The 15,483-nt window shown below is 41.4% G+C and overlaps 1 protein-coding gene across 1 annotated transcript in view; it reads right to left on the bottom strand.

Moving 5' to 3' along the window:
- LOC106567512 (serine/threonine-protein kinase 32A) overlaps positions 1-15,483 on the bottom strand; it is a 73,677-nt gene that overhangs the window by 40,437 nt on the left and 17,757 nt on the right. The window contains exon 5 of the mRNA XM_014136828.2: positions 1,735-1,908. Within this exon, the coding sequence (XP_013992303.2) occupies positions 1,735-1,908 (174 nt within the window). The remainder of the gene's footprint in view (positions 1-1,734; positions 1,909-15,483) is intronic.

Below are 15,483 nucleotides of genomic sequence, written 5' to 3'. Positions count from 1 at the left end.
TCAAGGTCACTAAAATAAAGATCATGTAAAAAAAAGCCTGTTTACTGAAGTTTTTAAAGTTCCTCCTTGTGATGACACAAGACTTAGATTTTTGTATTCTTACATCTCTAACACAAAGAACTGGGCAATGTTAACTAATATCTTGGGTGAAGACACCAGTATTTTTCTCTTGTGTATTTGTTGAAATAAGATCAGTCAGAGTTGACTTTTAAGGCTCTTATGAGTTGGGCCGTGTAGGCTTAGTCACCAGCTGGGTTAAGTTTAGATCATTACACGTGTCTTTTAGATTGTCTGAAGCCTGCATTTCCCAGGCATAATTTAGGTCACCCAGGATAATAGTTTCTGATTTAGTATAAGAAAACAACAAACTAGTTAACTCCTCGAGTACACAAAGGTTAGCAGAAGGAGGACGGTAGACCCCTAGTTATGGATACATTTTTCTCCAAACAAAGGTTTAAAGATAGTTCAAAGTTTTTGATAAGGTTAATGGATTTCGGTAAAGAGACAGCGAAATGATTCAATTCTGAACACATTATAACCCTCAATATTAATATCAGAGTCCAGAATGTCCAGATTTGTCTGCATAGCCCAGATCTTGATGTGATCCAGTTTAGGAAGTAAGCTCCTAATGTTCAGATGCATCAATCCAAGTCCTTTATGATTTCTAAAATCACATGGAGTCTCCAACTCAAACAAGCTACGTTCAATAGGCAGTTGCAGGCCCTTTCTGATGGTTGATATTGATATAGTTGATATGGCTATAAGATTGCATAGAACTCCCCCATTTGGTCTAGTCTTACATTGAACATTTAAACTAATAACACTAGGTGAGCAGACCACAGTGGGCTTCTCTTTTGAGCTAACAATAGCAGATCTAAGAGTGGAGTTCAATTGAATGAGTACAATATTACAACTGACCCTTGGCAGTATAGACAACAGTACGACAATAATGCTTAGAAAGGATGGGAGGTATTACCTGAGCGATGCTTGGACTGTCTCTGAGTAAATATCTTAACGCAGCCTTGAAATGTGACGAGAGGGTCCAGGATCCTAGATGGCTTGGGTGGAGTCCATCATCTCTTTAGAGCATCTTTGTTTACAAAAAGTGTCGGAATAGTCAATAAAAGTTATGATTGGCAGCTGTCTTTAAACCAGATATGAAGTGCTATGAGCCTGCTGAACTTTTCGCAGCCGCGACCCAGCGACGGCACGGGGCCAGAGCTTTTCAGGGTGTTGATCAGCTCAATAAAATCCTGTTTCATTAGCTCTGATTTACCCTTTCTATATAATTTGATCCCACATGCGCTATGACAGCAGTTATCTGTAGCAGTGGGCTACACAGAGAATCTTACAGCTGGATAGGGGAAACGTCTCGTGTTGAGCAAAAGGGAACGTAACAATGTGGATAAAGTTCGGAAGAACACAATTTCATGTGTACAACATCTGAAGACCTGCATCACTATACTGAGAGCTTGCCGTTTCTAAAATATCGTATATGGGTGTTTTTGGAGCCTTTGTTCATGTTTTTTTCGGGGCCCTCGTACTACACAATGAGGATGAGGAAGTGATTTGCTGTTTGGGCTTCTTTAAAAAGTGAACTCTCATAAAAAGTGTCTGGACCCTTCTATAACATGCCATTTACATAGAGATTTGGTTGTAAAAAAGAACTTCTCTGTGGATGACGATGACGATGTGGATGCGGATGATGATGATGAAGGTGTCTCTCCCACTCACCTGTGGATGATGCGTTTGCTGCGGAGGTAGCCAAGCGCCAGGGCGATCTCACAGACGTACAGCTTGACAGTGCTCTCTGAGAAGTGAACGTTCTGCTGGAGGTGGTAGCGCAGGTCTCCTCCCAGCAACAGATCCACTACCATGAACATGTCCTCCTCATCCTGGAACGAGTACCTACAGGAGACGTGGAAGAGGAGGAGGGAGGAGGAGGGTGTGAAAGAAGAGGTGGAGGAAGAGGAGGCGGAAGAGGAAGATGTGGAGGAGGAGGAGGATGAAGAGGTGAAAGAAGAGGTGGAGGAGGAAGATGTGGAGGACGGGGTTGTGGAGATGGAGAAGGAAGAGGAGGAGGAGGGAGAAGAAGAGGAAGAGAAAAGAAGGAAGAAGAAGAAGAATATCAGCCTATGAAGTCCCATATTTCTTACATTTCTTACAAATCCTAACAGCTTACAAGGTTTTATATTATTATATTGTATTGGGAGTCAGAAACCAAATTGCTGTAATGTGACTCTTATGCAACTTGCCTCGGGGCGGCAGGTAGCCTAGTGGTTAGAGTGTTGGACTTATAACTGAAAGGTTGAAAGATCGAATCCCTGAGCTGACAAGGTAAAAATCTGTCATTCTGCCCCTGAACAAGGCAGTTAACCCACTGTTCCTAGGCTTTCATTGAAAATAAGAATTTGTTCTTAACTGACTTGCCTAGTTAAATGAAGGTAAACATTTTTTTTTTAAATAACACAAAATAGAAGAAACCAACACACCAACATCTATTCAAAGCAATTACCTTGGTTTGCCAATATCGAACATGTGAACAAATTTAGTGTGAGGCATGTGATGAAAGTGGAGGGTTACATTATCAAGGCTAAAAGACAGTGCTGCAATCTTCATGACTACATGATGCAAAAGCCAGCAGAATAGACCCTTATGACACGTACGGTGCTGTCGAGCTCACACAATGACTAAGCCAAGCCAGAGATGTCGCTAGTTATTCTAGGCCCAAATTAATTCCCAGAAAAGGCTATTCATTAGTGGCTAGTAATGGAAACACCCCTCCAATACACTGATAGAACTGTTCCATTGAAAGATAAAGCTTTATGTCAGGTGTGGTATGACTGAGCACATCCATCCAACCATCCATTCATCCATCTATCAAGGGCTCCATCCATCTAGCAATCAAGCAGCGGAGTGCCACAGCAGGCCTGCCACATCAGACCTTGCCTGTTCCACTACTCCCCATTGATTTTACATGACGGAATTCCCACTGTGATTTGTACTTTCTCCTTTTGAATGGCTGGATAATGAGTCTATGGCACTGTAAAATAATTTGTGTGAAAAGTATTTAACTCAAGACCTTCCTTGCTTGCCTAGCCTAGAGTGAATCTCCAAGATAATCAACACAGATCAAAGGCAACTTTACACTTTCATTCTGAACATTCTGTTAGGTTCCACAGAAGTTTCTTGGGGGCGCTTGCTGCAGTAGGTGGACATAATGTCAATGACTTCAGGGCCAGAGAGTGTAGGATGGAGGGGGGCTTGCTGCAGTAGGTGGACATAATGTCAATGACTTCAGGGCCAGAGAGTGTAGGATGGAGGGGGGGTTGCTGCAGTAGGAGGACATCATGTCAATGACTTCAGGGCCAGAGAGTGTAGGATGGAGGGGGGCTTGCTACAGTAGGAGGACATCATGTCAATAAAATCAGGGCCACAGAGTGTAGGATGGAGGGGGGCTTGCTGCAGTAGGAGGACATCATGTCAATGACTTCAGGGCCAGAGAGTGTAGGATGGAGGGGGGCTTGCTGCAGTAGGAGGACATCATGTCAATGACTTCAGGGCCAGAGAGTGTAGGATGGAGGGGGGCTTGCTGCAGTAGGAGGACATCATGTCAATGACTTCAGGGCCAGAGAGTGTAGGATGGAGGGGGGCTTGCTACAGTAGGAGGACATCATGTCAATAAAATCAGGGCCACAGAGTGTAGGATGGAGGGGGCTTGCTGCAGTAGGAGGACATCATGTCAATGACTTCAGGGCCAGAGAGTGTAGGATGGAGGGGGGCTTGCTGCAGTAGGATGACATCATGTCAATGACTTCAGGGCCAGAGAGTGTAGGATGGAGGGGGGCTTGCTGCAGTAGGAGGACATCATGTCAATGACTTCAGGGCCAGAGAGTGTAGGATGGAGGGGGTCTTGCTACAGTAGGAGGACATCATGTCAATACAATCAGGGCCACAGAGTGTAGGATGGAGGGGGGCTTGCTGCAGTAGGAGGACATCATGTCAATGACTTCAGGGCCAGAGAGTGTAGGATGGAGGGGGGCTTGCTGCAGTAGGTGGACATCATGTCAATGACTTCAGGGCCAGAGAGTGTAGGATGGAGGGGGGCTTGCTGCAGTAGGAGGACATCATGTCAATGACTTCAGGGCCAGAGAGTGTAGGATGGAGGGGGGGCTTGCTACAGTAGGAGGACATCATGTCAATAAAATCAGGGCCACAGAGTGTAGGATGGAGGGGGGCTTGCTGCAGTAGGAGGACATCATGTCAATGACTTCAGGGCCAGAGAGTGTAGGATGGAGGGGGTCTTGCTGCAGTAGGAGGACATCATGTCAATGACTTCAGGGCCAGAGAGTGTAGGATGGAGGGGGGCTTGCTGCAGTAGGAGGACATCATGTCAATGACTTCAGGGCCAGAGAGTGTAGGATGGAGGGGGGCTTGCTGCAGTAGGAGGACATCATGTCAATGACTTCAGGGCCAGAGAGTGTAGGATGGAGGGGGGCTTGCTGCAGTAGGAGGACATCATGTCAATGACTTCAGGGCCAGAGAGTGTAGGATGGAGGGGGGCTTGCTGCAGTAGGAGGACATCATGTCAATGACTTCAGGGCCAGAGAGTGTAGGATAGAGGGGGGCTTGCCAACCCTAAGTGTAGGATGGAGGGGGGCTTGCTTCCTTCAGAGAAAACTCACCACTTCGTCCTCTCAGAAGCTCAGGTAGAATGGCTTGGTCTGTTGGTCTGGTCTGTTAAAGTCATTGCAGAATAGAGCTTAACTGGTGTTTGGTTAGATCTCACTGTAAGTGCAACACTGTGAAAGCATAACACCGAGAGTGAACGCTACCTACTGAATAGATGTCACAGAGCTGCAGAGTGGCTGTCTAACATCATTCCCTCAGGGGACAATGCCTTAAGGTTCACTGCTATAGGGTATTTCTCCTAAAAGGTTCACTGCTATAGGGTATTTCTCCTAAAAGGTTCACTGCTATAGGGTATTTCTCCTAAAAGGTTCACTGCTATAGGGTATTTCTCCTAAAAGGTTCACTGCTATAGGGTATTTCTCCTAAAAGGTTCATTGCTATAGGGTATTTCTCCTAAAAGGTTCATTGCTATAGGGTATTTCTCCTAAAAGGTTCATTGCTATAGGGTATTTCTCCTCTAAGATGCATAGATTTTAAAAAGGCTCTGTGATGAACCTGCGAAGCCTCAGTGTGTCGTGGGGAACGCAGGGTTGTAAATTCGGCAAATAGTATGAGGGACATCTGCACAACAGAGCAGATTAATGGCCGCCTGTTCTGATAAACATACAGTATTTTTTTATAAACAAGTGGAGAAGAGATGGCGCTGCCCACTAACCAGTGTATGATGCTCCTGAATGGCCAGGAGCATCCTGCGCCCCATAAATCACACAGACAGACAGAGGATGATAACTTAGGCCCACAGATGATGGTGTCATGATGTCACCAAAGTTTCCCAGTGTTCCGTCACGAGAAGGGCTGAAGGAGATTGAAAAGCCAAAGTTAGGGAGGAGAGGAACTCACTCCTGGGAGCCTCTGCAGCTCTGCAGTCTTTAAAGCGGCAATCTGCAATTGCTAAAATGCATGATATACAGCCATTGATTCTTGAAGAATATAACTTATGCCTCATGAGCTTAGTTCAACTGTCACACTCCATGAGAACCCAACATATACGCTTGTTTTACTCCTTTGTTTGTAAACAATGTAATTGTAAACAAACCCTGTATTGCCTCAAAACATGATTTAAACTATAATTTTGATATCATGGATAGTCAGTCCTTGCACCATAGCTCTGTCTATAAATTTGAGTGTGGTTACATTTGTCTTGCCCCATTACTCAGCTGTTTACCGAAACAGTTGTGGGGTGTCCGCTTTGTTATTGCTTGACCTGTAGATTTCCCCTTGAAAACGTCAAGAAATCAGTTGTGAGATGTTAAAGTACCTCTGAAGAGACAGTCTGACATGTTGGGGAGCTGGGGGATAATTTGACAGAGCCACTGAGGGAAGTCAAAGCAGCTGAGATCAAACACATGTAGCTATCAGATTAACATCACATACTGTACTCTATACTCTTACTGACAGTCTTCTCATGGGTGACTGTAGGCAAGAGTGGACTAGTTTAAAGTGTAGGACAAAAGTCTGAGAATGCCCCTGTCCTGCTTCGATGAAAAAGAAACAAAGCCATGTGGCAGAATAATCACATGGATGTCTTTGTTTTAATGTTTCAAATTAATCGTTGTTGTTGTTTTGGCTCTGTACTCCAGCACTTCGGATTTGAAATTGTACAATGACTATGAAGTTAAAGTGCAGACTGTCAGAAATTGAACTGTTTACAAATGAAGTTATAAGTGTAGTAGCCCTTTCCTGCAGTCAATGACCAAAAGTGCCCTCTTTAGACTCGTGGGTGGAATGTTATTAATATGTCATCATTTCATCATTAATAAAGATAATACATTTTTTTACGACAAAATTCCGGTGTTTCTATGTCAAACTGTTATGTTTTATTTCAGTCTTCTTTAATATATATAAAGTGTAATATTGGGATGCAAACTCAAAATTGAATGCATTTCAAATAAAAAAAATAAAAAATAAAAAATAAAAATCTAAACTAAAATATAAATGCAACATACCACAATTTCAACGATTTTACGGAGTTATAATTCATATAAGGAAATCAGTCAATTGAAATAAATTCAATCGGCCCTAATCTATGGATTTCACATGACTGGGCAGGGGCGCAGACATGGGTGGGCCTGGGAGGGCATAGGCACACCCACTTGGGAAACAGCCCCCCCCCCCTACTGAGGAGCCAGGCCCAGCCAATCAGAATGAGTTTTTGCCACAAAAGGGCTTTATTACAGACAGAAACACTCCTCAGTTTGGTCTCAGACGAACCCACATTTTGGTTGGTTACACGTGGTCTGTGGTTGTGAGGCCATTTGGACGTACTGCCAAATTATCAACAATTGTGTTGGGGGGTGGCTTATGGTAGAGAAATGAACATTCAATTATTTGGCAACAGCTCTGTGGAAAAACTGCACATTTTAGAGAGGTCTTTTATTGTCCCCAGCACAAGGTGCACCTGTGTAATGATCCTAATGTTTAATCAGCTTGCCACACCTGTCAGGTGAATGGATTATCTTGTCAAAGGAGAAACACTCTCTAACAGGGACGTAAACAAATTTGTGCACAATATTTGAAATAAATAATATATTTGTGCATATGGAAAATTAATCAGATCTTTTATTTCAGCACATGAAACATGGGACCAACACTTTACATGTTGCATTTATATTTTTGTTCAGTATATATCTGACATGGTACAGGTGTCTTCTTTTTTTAAGCCCATAACCACGTGTGTGAGATACAGTATATACTTTCGTTTCAGAGTAGATTTGTTAAAGACTACCAAGAATATCACTGTTCCAGCCTAAATTAGCCTACTGCAGTAAAATGTTAAAGCAGTAAAAAGTTAAGTATTTGGTCCCATATTCATAGCATGCAATTACTACATCAAGCTTGTGACTTTACAAGTTTGTTGGATCCATTTGCTGTTTGTGTTCCAGATTATTTGTGCAAAATAGAAATTAATGGTAAATAATGTATTGTGTCATTTGAGTAATTTTTATTGTAAATAAGAATATAATATGTTTCTAAACACTTCTACATGAATGTGGATGCTACCATGACTATGAATAATACTGAATAAACTTAATAATGATGAGAGGTTAGCGTGTCTTATGGATATGATACTTGTGCGTCTGTAACTAATTAATTATGTGAGAAATGGCGGTGGAAACTGGAAAAGCCTCTATGGACAAATATGATATAATAACCATCATATTGAAGTAAACTTGGAGTAATGCGATTATATGGTGTGTGGTCCTCCCACTATGACTCGGGAAAGCATGCAGTTTATTAGGCTACAGATCAAATAAATGATGATGAACTTCTGAAGGTGGTGAAAGGGCACAGTGATCTTGATGCTCCTTTCCAATAAATATCGAGGGTATTTTTCTGGTGACATGATCATTGATGCTTGACTGCCATTGGACATAAAAATATTCTGCTCATCCATAATAATCTCATCATGTAGACTATCCTACCCGCACAGCCTACACGCACTGTATCTGCGAGCTGTTGGCTACTTAGCTAGAGCGAACATGCCAAGACCAGAGTAGGCACATTTTCTATTTAACGCAACAGATTTTGTGACAAAACTATCGGTAGAGTTGAAAATGCGTTGGAAACACATTGAACTTTACATTTGTATTCAGTACATGAAAACTTAAGCGAAAAAGTACATTTTGTGTGCACTATGTCGTCACACAATGATTTTTATCGCAACAAGCCCATTTGGTGGAAACACCACTGGTGGAAACACATGCATATTTTCTTTATGCAGATTCTAGAATATTCTCATGAAAATCTGTCACCAATTGGATGGAAACCTAGTTTAAAATGGAACCAAAGAAGTGATTGCCACACATTCTGAGGACTAAAACCTTTTCTGGTGAGTTAGATGTGTTTAGAAGGGCTTGCCAGTCAGATCTAAAATAATCTAAGCATCTCAGTAGTGCTGTGCTCTGCAGGGCAGTGCTCTCTATCTCTCTACAGAGCTCCTTCTGATGTTGGGAAAATACTCCTGGCTCAGCGGAGTCTGCCGAGGTGAGAGCGTCTGGGAGCTGTCACTAGCACTTACCCAAGGAGGGGGACATGAATTGCCTTGTTTCCTGCAGGAGAGCTGTTTATTTTCCTTTACATTGTGGGCAGTTAGGGGGGAGAAAAGTAGTGTTTTTTATTTTCCTGTAATGTAGTGGCATGATCCAGCCATCTTCCCCTCCTAGCGCCAGTCGGAATATTCATGAAGCTGTGTTGGTTTAGCTGTAGTGGCCTGGAGTACAAGGGATAGCAGTTCCTACAGGGAATCGATAGCGCACGAAGAGTCCGTAGCCTACTGGAGAAAGCTTAATCTAGTAGAAAATCTGATTCTTATGTTTCACTGATGGTTTATTATTCTTGCTCCCACAGCACTCTACTAAAGTGGGAAGTTGGTGAAACCTAACCATTATAGAATCTTATGCGGCGGTGGGGGAAATAAGTTTAGAGGGTGTAATACAATACAATGGGTGTTTCTCAATATGCATACAACCGTGCTCCACACTCTCATTTTCCGAGTGTATTCACTGACAATGTTCTTTTGAGTACGTTCTTGTGAGGATGAGAGTGTTGAAAATGCATAAGACATTCAATTTGAGAAGCACTCCCCCTACTATATTACCTCTGTCACGTCCTGACCAGTAAAAGGGGTCATTTGTCATTGTAGTATGGTCAGGGCGTGTTGTTTTTGTGTGTTTTGGGGTTGGTTTGTTTCATGGGGATTTGTTCTAGTTTTCATTTTCTATGTTCATTTTCTATGTGTGGCCGAGTATGGTTTCCAATCAGAGGCAGGTGTCTTTCGTTGTCTCTGATTGGAAGCCATACTTAGGCAGCCTGTTTTTTCCTTTGGGTTTGTGGGTGGTTGTTTTTTCGTATAGTCAATGTTACCTTACGGAACTGTCGTGTGTCATTTTGTTAATTTTTGTTTAAGTGTTCACTTTATACGTTAAATAAAGAAGATGAGCACTCAACACGCTGCGCCTTGGTCTGTCCCTTTCGACCCATGTGACAACCTCATGCTTCACCTCCCATTCACTGAACCTTCTTCCAGCCAGGACAATGGCAACAATAGACGAAACAAAATATACACAAAGCAAATGTTTTATTTCATAATTATCAGCTAGATATGTGAATCGTAATAATCTAGCTAGTTAAACAGGCAAAAATGGCCTTATACGAATGTTATGCAAGGTACAGTAGATGTACAATGTTCATGGGTAACTACCAATTCTTCGTGGGTAGCTAGCTAGCTAGTTAGCCCTATTGACCTATGGATTTACCCATTCACTGAACCTTCTTCCAGCCAGGACAATTGCAACAATAGATGAAACAAGATATACACAAAGCAACTGTTTAACTTCATAACTATCATCTATATGTTAATCGTAATAACCAGACAGTTTAACAGGCAAAGTGAACTAAAACGATTTTTTTGCACGATAGATGTCAATTCTTCGTGGCTATCTGGCTAGCTAACAGTAATAACTAGTCATTTAGTCCTATTGACATATTATGGGCTTGCAATCTAGGGTACGTAGGCAGGTAAACATGCCAAAACTAACACAGCATGTATTTATTAACGTATCAAGATAAAATATTTTAATCAAGCAACATATGAGATGTATAGGCAACATTTCATTCCGAAGTTGGAGTGTATTAACTCTCGCTTCAGCTCAAATAATGGCAGCCATTGATTTCAAGAACTTTTGCATTGCTCTTAATTGGTTGCGTCATATTTCTTTGCATACTTTCCATTGAAGCTTGCATCGATGCATGCTTTGTAATATTTACAAACGGAGTACGCATTCGAGAAGTGCCCTCCGTGCTCCGTTTTGCATACTTGGATTTGGACTTAGACGCTGAGCCTCCTGTGCTCCAATATGTGTGCTCAGAGCATGGTAGTATGCATTTTGAGAAACACCAAATGTAATAATCTATCATTTATGTTCTTAACTCTGGGCAACATGGGCCTGGGAGGCTCACAGGGATATTGGTATCCACTGTAATGCTACCAATTACACATTGTTCAATTCAATACAATTGCATTCCCCAAAAAATGATAATTTTTTTACAGAAATGCACTGCAATTTAAGCTTTAAACTCTCGGCCTCATGGCACAAAATGGTCAAATTGAAGGATAATAGCTTTAAAGCAGGGGCGAAAATCTGATATCAACTTTGGAGGGGACAATTACATGAAATTTTCTCAAGAGCAATTCCTGAGGGGGACACCAAAAGTAGTGCTGTAACACATAGCCTACATTGTAATATGGTAAATGTATATTGAGGAACGCAAGAAATAAGGTGTTTGCCGTACCCCTAACTACCGGTACCCAAAACTACACAACTAATCACAACAGCAATACCATTGCCTTTAACAAATCTTAGTTCAGTCACCAGTTTAAGTTGAGAGTGGGGGTATCCATGGCATTTTCCAATTATGTTCCTATTTTACAAGTCAAAAAATTTTAGAACCTTTCATAATGTTGCCAAACAAAGACTCAACAAACTTACCTGAGACTCCCTGTCTCTGCCAGTCTGTCCCTGCATATCTGTCCCCAACTCTGCTGTCTGTGTGCCATCTGTTGCCTGCTCTGCCTAATGACATCATTGTGAAACATTTCCATTAGAATTTCATTTCTTTCTTATGAACATTTTATCAACTAGTCTTTGAGATATTAGGCTACTAGGGTTCTTACTTTGCGTTTTGGTGTACTGAAAAATACTCTGATGTCCGTCTTTTTAATTTTTCTGCCATTTTTCTACCTGGCTGGCTGGCTGGCTACACACACACACACACAGTGTGTAGGTTATTTACAGTAGGAGATGGGCTTCTATCATCTTATCTTCTATCATTCTATTTGGGCTTCGATCTAAAAGGTAGCTAGCAAATGTGAAACGGATTGCAGTGACAAGAGTTGACAGCTGTATGAGTTCACCATTTACACAACATATGCTGCAACCTTTTGTAATTTTAATAGTTTGTTTCATATTGGCTGGCTTCCAACAATAGCTGAATTTGCAAAGCTAGCGAGCACCAATTTCGTTTCAGTGGTGATTGCTATAATCTTTGCTACCCGGGTTAAATAAAGGTGAAATAAAATAAATAAATAAAAGTTCCCTTGCGACAATTTAGCTTTTGCAAGGAGACCATTAAATATATTTAAGACAATGGTAGAAGAGAGTGTAGTTCTGTTCAGTTTGGACTTCAGTTTATCGCTAACCTTATCACAGGGACTTTGAAGCACTAATTTACATCATCTGCATGCTGATCTTGGAATAAATTGATGATAGCAAAGATTCCATCTTTGACGATGCTACATAAATGGAATAGGTACTAGCTAGCTTAGTAGTTAGTATTTGCACGCTAGCTCTGCATTATTCAGCTAGTGTGTGTGTGAACCCTGCCAACATAAAACAAAACATTGCATTGGCGCGATTGACTGGATTAACCTCCCGTCAGTTACGTGCATTGAGTGCCTTTCAGACAGTAGATACGACCCCTCTGTTACCTTGCCAACTAAGGAACTGGCAGTGGATCAAACCATTGTGAGGCAAAGGGTGGGGGGGGTCGCAATCTTTTGAAACTTAAAAACGCGCTATTAAGTGTCTATAATCAGCACAATTGCTTTCATTGCATATTATTAATATTATTTAAATTACATAGTTATGTTTACAGTGATATATTGGGGGGGACAAATCATATTTTTCCCAGGATGGGGGGGTCGTGTCCCCCCCCGTCCCCCCCGGGATTTACGCCCCTGCTTTAAAGCTGCAACAACAGAAAAACTCTATGCCCAATGACAACATTTTGAGAATGCAGAAGCTTGACAATGGCAAAAATGTATCTCCGATGCCAAAACAAGTGGGCCTTTAAAATGTTCCAAGTCTTGGTTCGTACAGTCCAAATACTGCCGAAGTCATAGTAAAACTATTTACTAAACCTCGAAGCCATAAGACTGCTAAAAAGTTGGTTAAATAGTTAACCAAAAAGCTACCCGGACTATCTGAATTGATCCTTTTTTTTAACTCATCACATACTGTATGCTGCTGCTACTGTTTATTATCTATCATGTTGCCTAGTCACTTTATTCCTACACTGAACAAAAATATAAATGAAACATGAGTTACAGTTCATATAAGGAAATGTGTCAATTGAAATAAATTCATTAGGCCCTAATCTATGGATTGCACATGACTCGGAATACAGGTACTGCATGCATCTGTTGGTCACAGATACCTTAAAAAAAAACTAGAGTCAATTGACGCACCTGTGCGTCAATCTAAGTAACATAATGAAAAAAATCCCCATCAAATACTGTCAGTTAAAGCTAAAGATGGGCTGCATCTCAATCTACCACATCTGCCTTCAGCAATTCTGTCCCTACTCTCACACCATGCATGCTACAGAACTCAGGTGTCTTTGAATATGTATGAATACTTAGCTGCAATGGTCATCTGCCATCTTGGCCTCGATAAATTGCAATAAGCAATCACCACAGCTTACTGTAGAACTAAGACTATAGTGTCCTAATGAGCCACATACGATGCAAACTTAGTGCAAACGTATGTAGAGAGCAAGAGAGAGAGAAAGAGTCATTTAGCATCCCCAGCAGGTTGTGAGAGTGGCATACACTGCCACCTGTTCATTATTTTCAACAAGCCTGGGATTCTGATTAGTTTTCTTGGCATGGACTCTCCCACCCAAGTCAGTTTGTTCTACCTCACATGCAGTTTCAAAACACCCTTCAGGCCAATTTAGAACCAGAATATCTCACAGTAAGCTATTCGAGAGGTGGAATCCCGTGCAGAGAAAAGTAATTGACTTTGGACCAAAGGTTTCTAATTGATGTTTTTCCCTGAAAAAATATTCACACCCCTTGACTTTTTCCATATTTTATTGTGTTACAGCCTGAATTTTAAATCAATTAAATTGAGATTGTTTGTCACTGGCCTGAACACAATACCCCATAATGTGTAAGTGGAATTATGTTTTTCATAATTGTTTTGAACAAATTGATATTGCAAGCCTAAATACGTTCAAGAGAATAAATGTGCTTAACAAGTCACATTATAAGTTGCATGGACTCCCTCTGTGCAATAATATTGTTTAACATTCTTTTTTAATAACTACCTCATCTCTGTACCACAGACATATAATTATCTGTAAGGTCCCTCAGTTGAGCAATGAATTTCAAACAGATTCAACCACAAAAACCAGGGAGGTTTTCCAATGCTTCACAAAGAAGGTCCCCTACTGGTACAGTAAAAGGGTAAAAAAAAAAGGAGACAATGAATATCCCTTTGAGCATGATGAATTTCAGGGATTTCACAATGATGCCAATGGGGACCTTAAAACAGTTACAGAGTTGAATTAATGGCTGTGATAGGAGAAAACTGAGGATGAATCAACAACATTGTAGTTACTCCACAATACTAACCTAATTGATAGAATGAAAAGAAGGCATCCTGTTTGCAACAAGGCACTAAAGTAATACAACAAAAGTTGAGGCAAAGCAATTTACTTTTTGTCCTTAATACGGCCGTTATGTTTGAGGCAAATCCAATACAACACATTAGTGAGTACCACTCTCCATATTTTCAAGCATAGTGGTGGCTGCATCATGTTATGGGTATGCTTGTAATCGTTAAGGACTGGGGAGTTTTTCAGGATAAAAAAGAAACAGAACGGGGCTAAGCACAGGCAAATTCCTAGATGAAAACCTGGTTCAGTCTGCTTTCCACCAGACACTGGGAGATGACTTCACCTTTCAGCAGGAGTTGCTTACCAAGAAGAAAGTGGATGTTTCTGAGTGGCCGAGTTACAGATTGAACTTAAATCTACTTGAAAATCTATGGCAAGACCTGAAAATGGTTGTATAGCAACGATCAACAACCAATTTGACAGAGTTTAAAGAATTTTGAAAAGAGTAATGGGAATATTTTGCACAATCCTGGTGAGAAAAGCTCTTAGAAACTTACCCAGAAAGACTCACAGCTGTAATTGCTGCCAAAGGTGCTTCCACAAAGAATTGACCTGGGGGTGTGAATACTTATGTAAAATAGACATTTCTGTATTACATTTTCTATAAAATCTAGAAACAGGTTTTCACTTTGTCATTACGAGGTATTGTACGTAGATGGGTGAGAAAAAACAAACAATTGAATACATTTTGAATGCAGGCTATAACAACAAAACGTGGAATAAGTCAAGGGGTATGAATATTTTCTGAAGGCACTGTACGTCCAGATATTTCGACAGAACAAACACACCTTGAATCAATAACAAGACGTCTAATGAATAGCTTATAGTTCAGCTCAATTTAATTGACAAAGTCAACACAATGCTGATAGAAATACTGGAACAACTTTCACAATCAGATAGCCTACAAAAAGCACACACACACACACACACACACACACACACACACACACACACACACACACACACACACACACACACACACACACTTAGAGAGAGAGAGAGAACTGAGGCCATCTCAGAAGTAGCTGACTTAAGCCTGCCTCTGCAGAAAAGACCTGGATGAGTCCCCCCAATGTGACGGTGTTACATTGATTCCGGCCCCCCAGTTGACTGACAGCTCCCTTCAGCCAGAGGCTAATGCTCCTTCAGCTTCTGTCGACCGTGGGGAGAAATTACGCCCCATCCCAGCAGCCCCCGCTGAGGAGGTACAAGCTACCGTATGAGGCATCAAGGTCACGCCACTGACTTCTGCCTTAACGCGCTTCACCTGCAGTCCACTGAGCTGCCTCCCCCTCAGCGAGACCATCCCAGCACTATGACCTTCCACTAACT

This window comes from Salmo salar, chromosome ssa13 (assembly GCF_905237065.1).
Source record: "Salmo salar chromosome ssa13, Ssal_v3.1, whole genome shotgun sequence".
In the NCBI taxonomy this organism is placed as follows: Eukaryota; Metazoa; Chordata; class Actinopteri; order Salmoniformes; family Salmonidae; genus Salmo; species Salmo salar.
The sequence above is the reverse complement of the archived record's forward strand: the minus strand, read 5'-3'. Positions and strand labels throughout refer to the sequence as shown.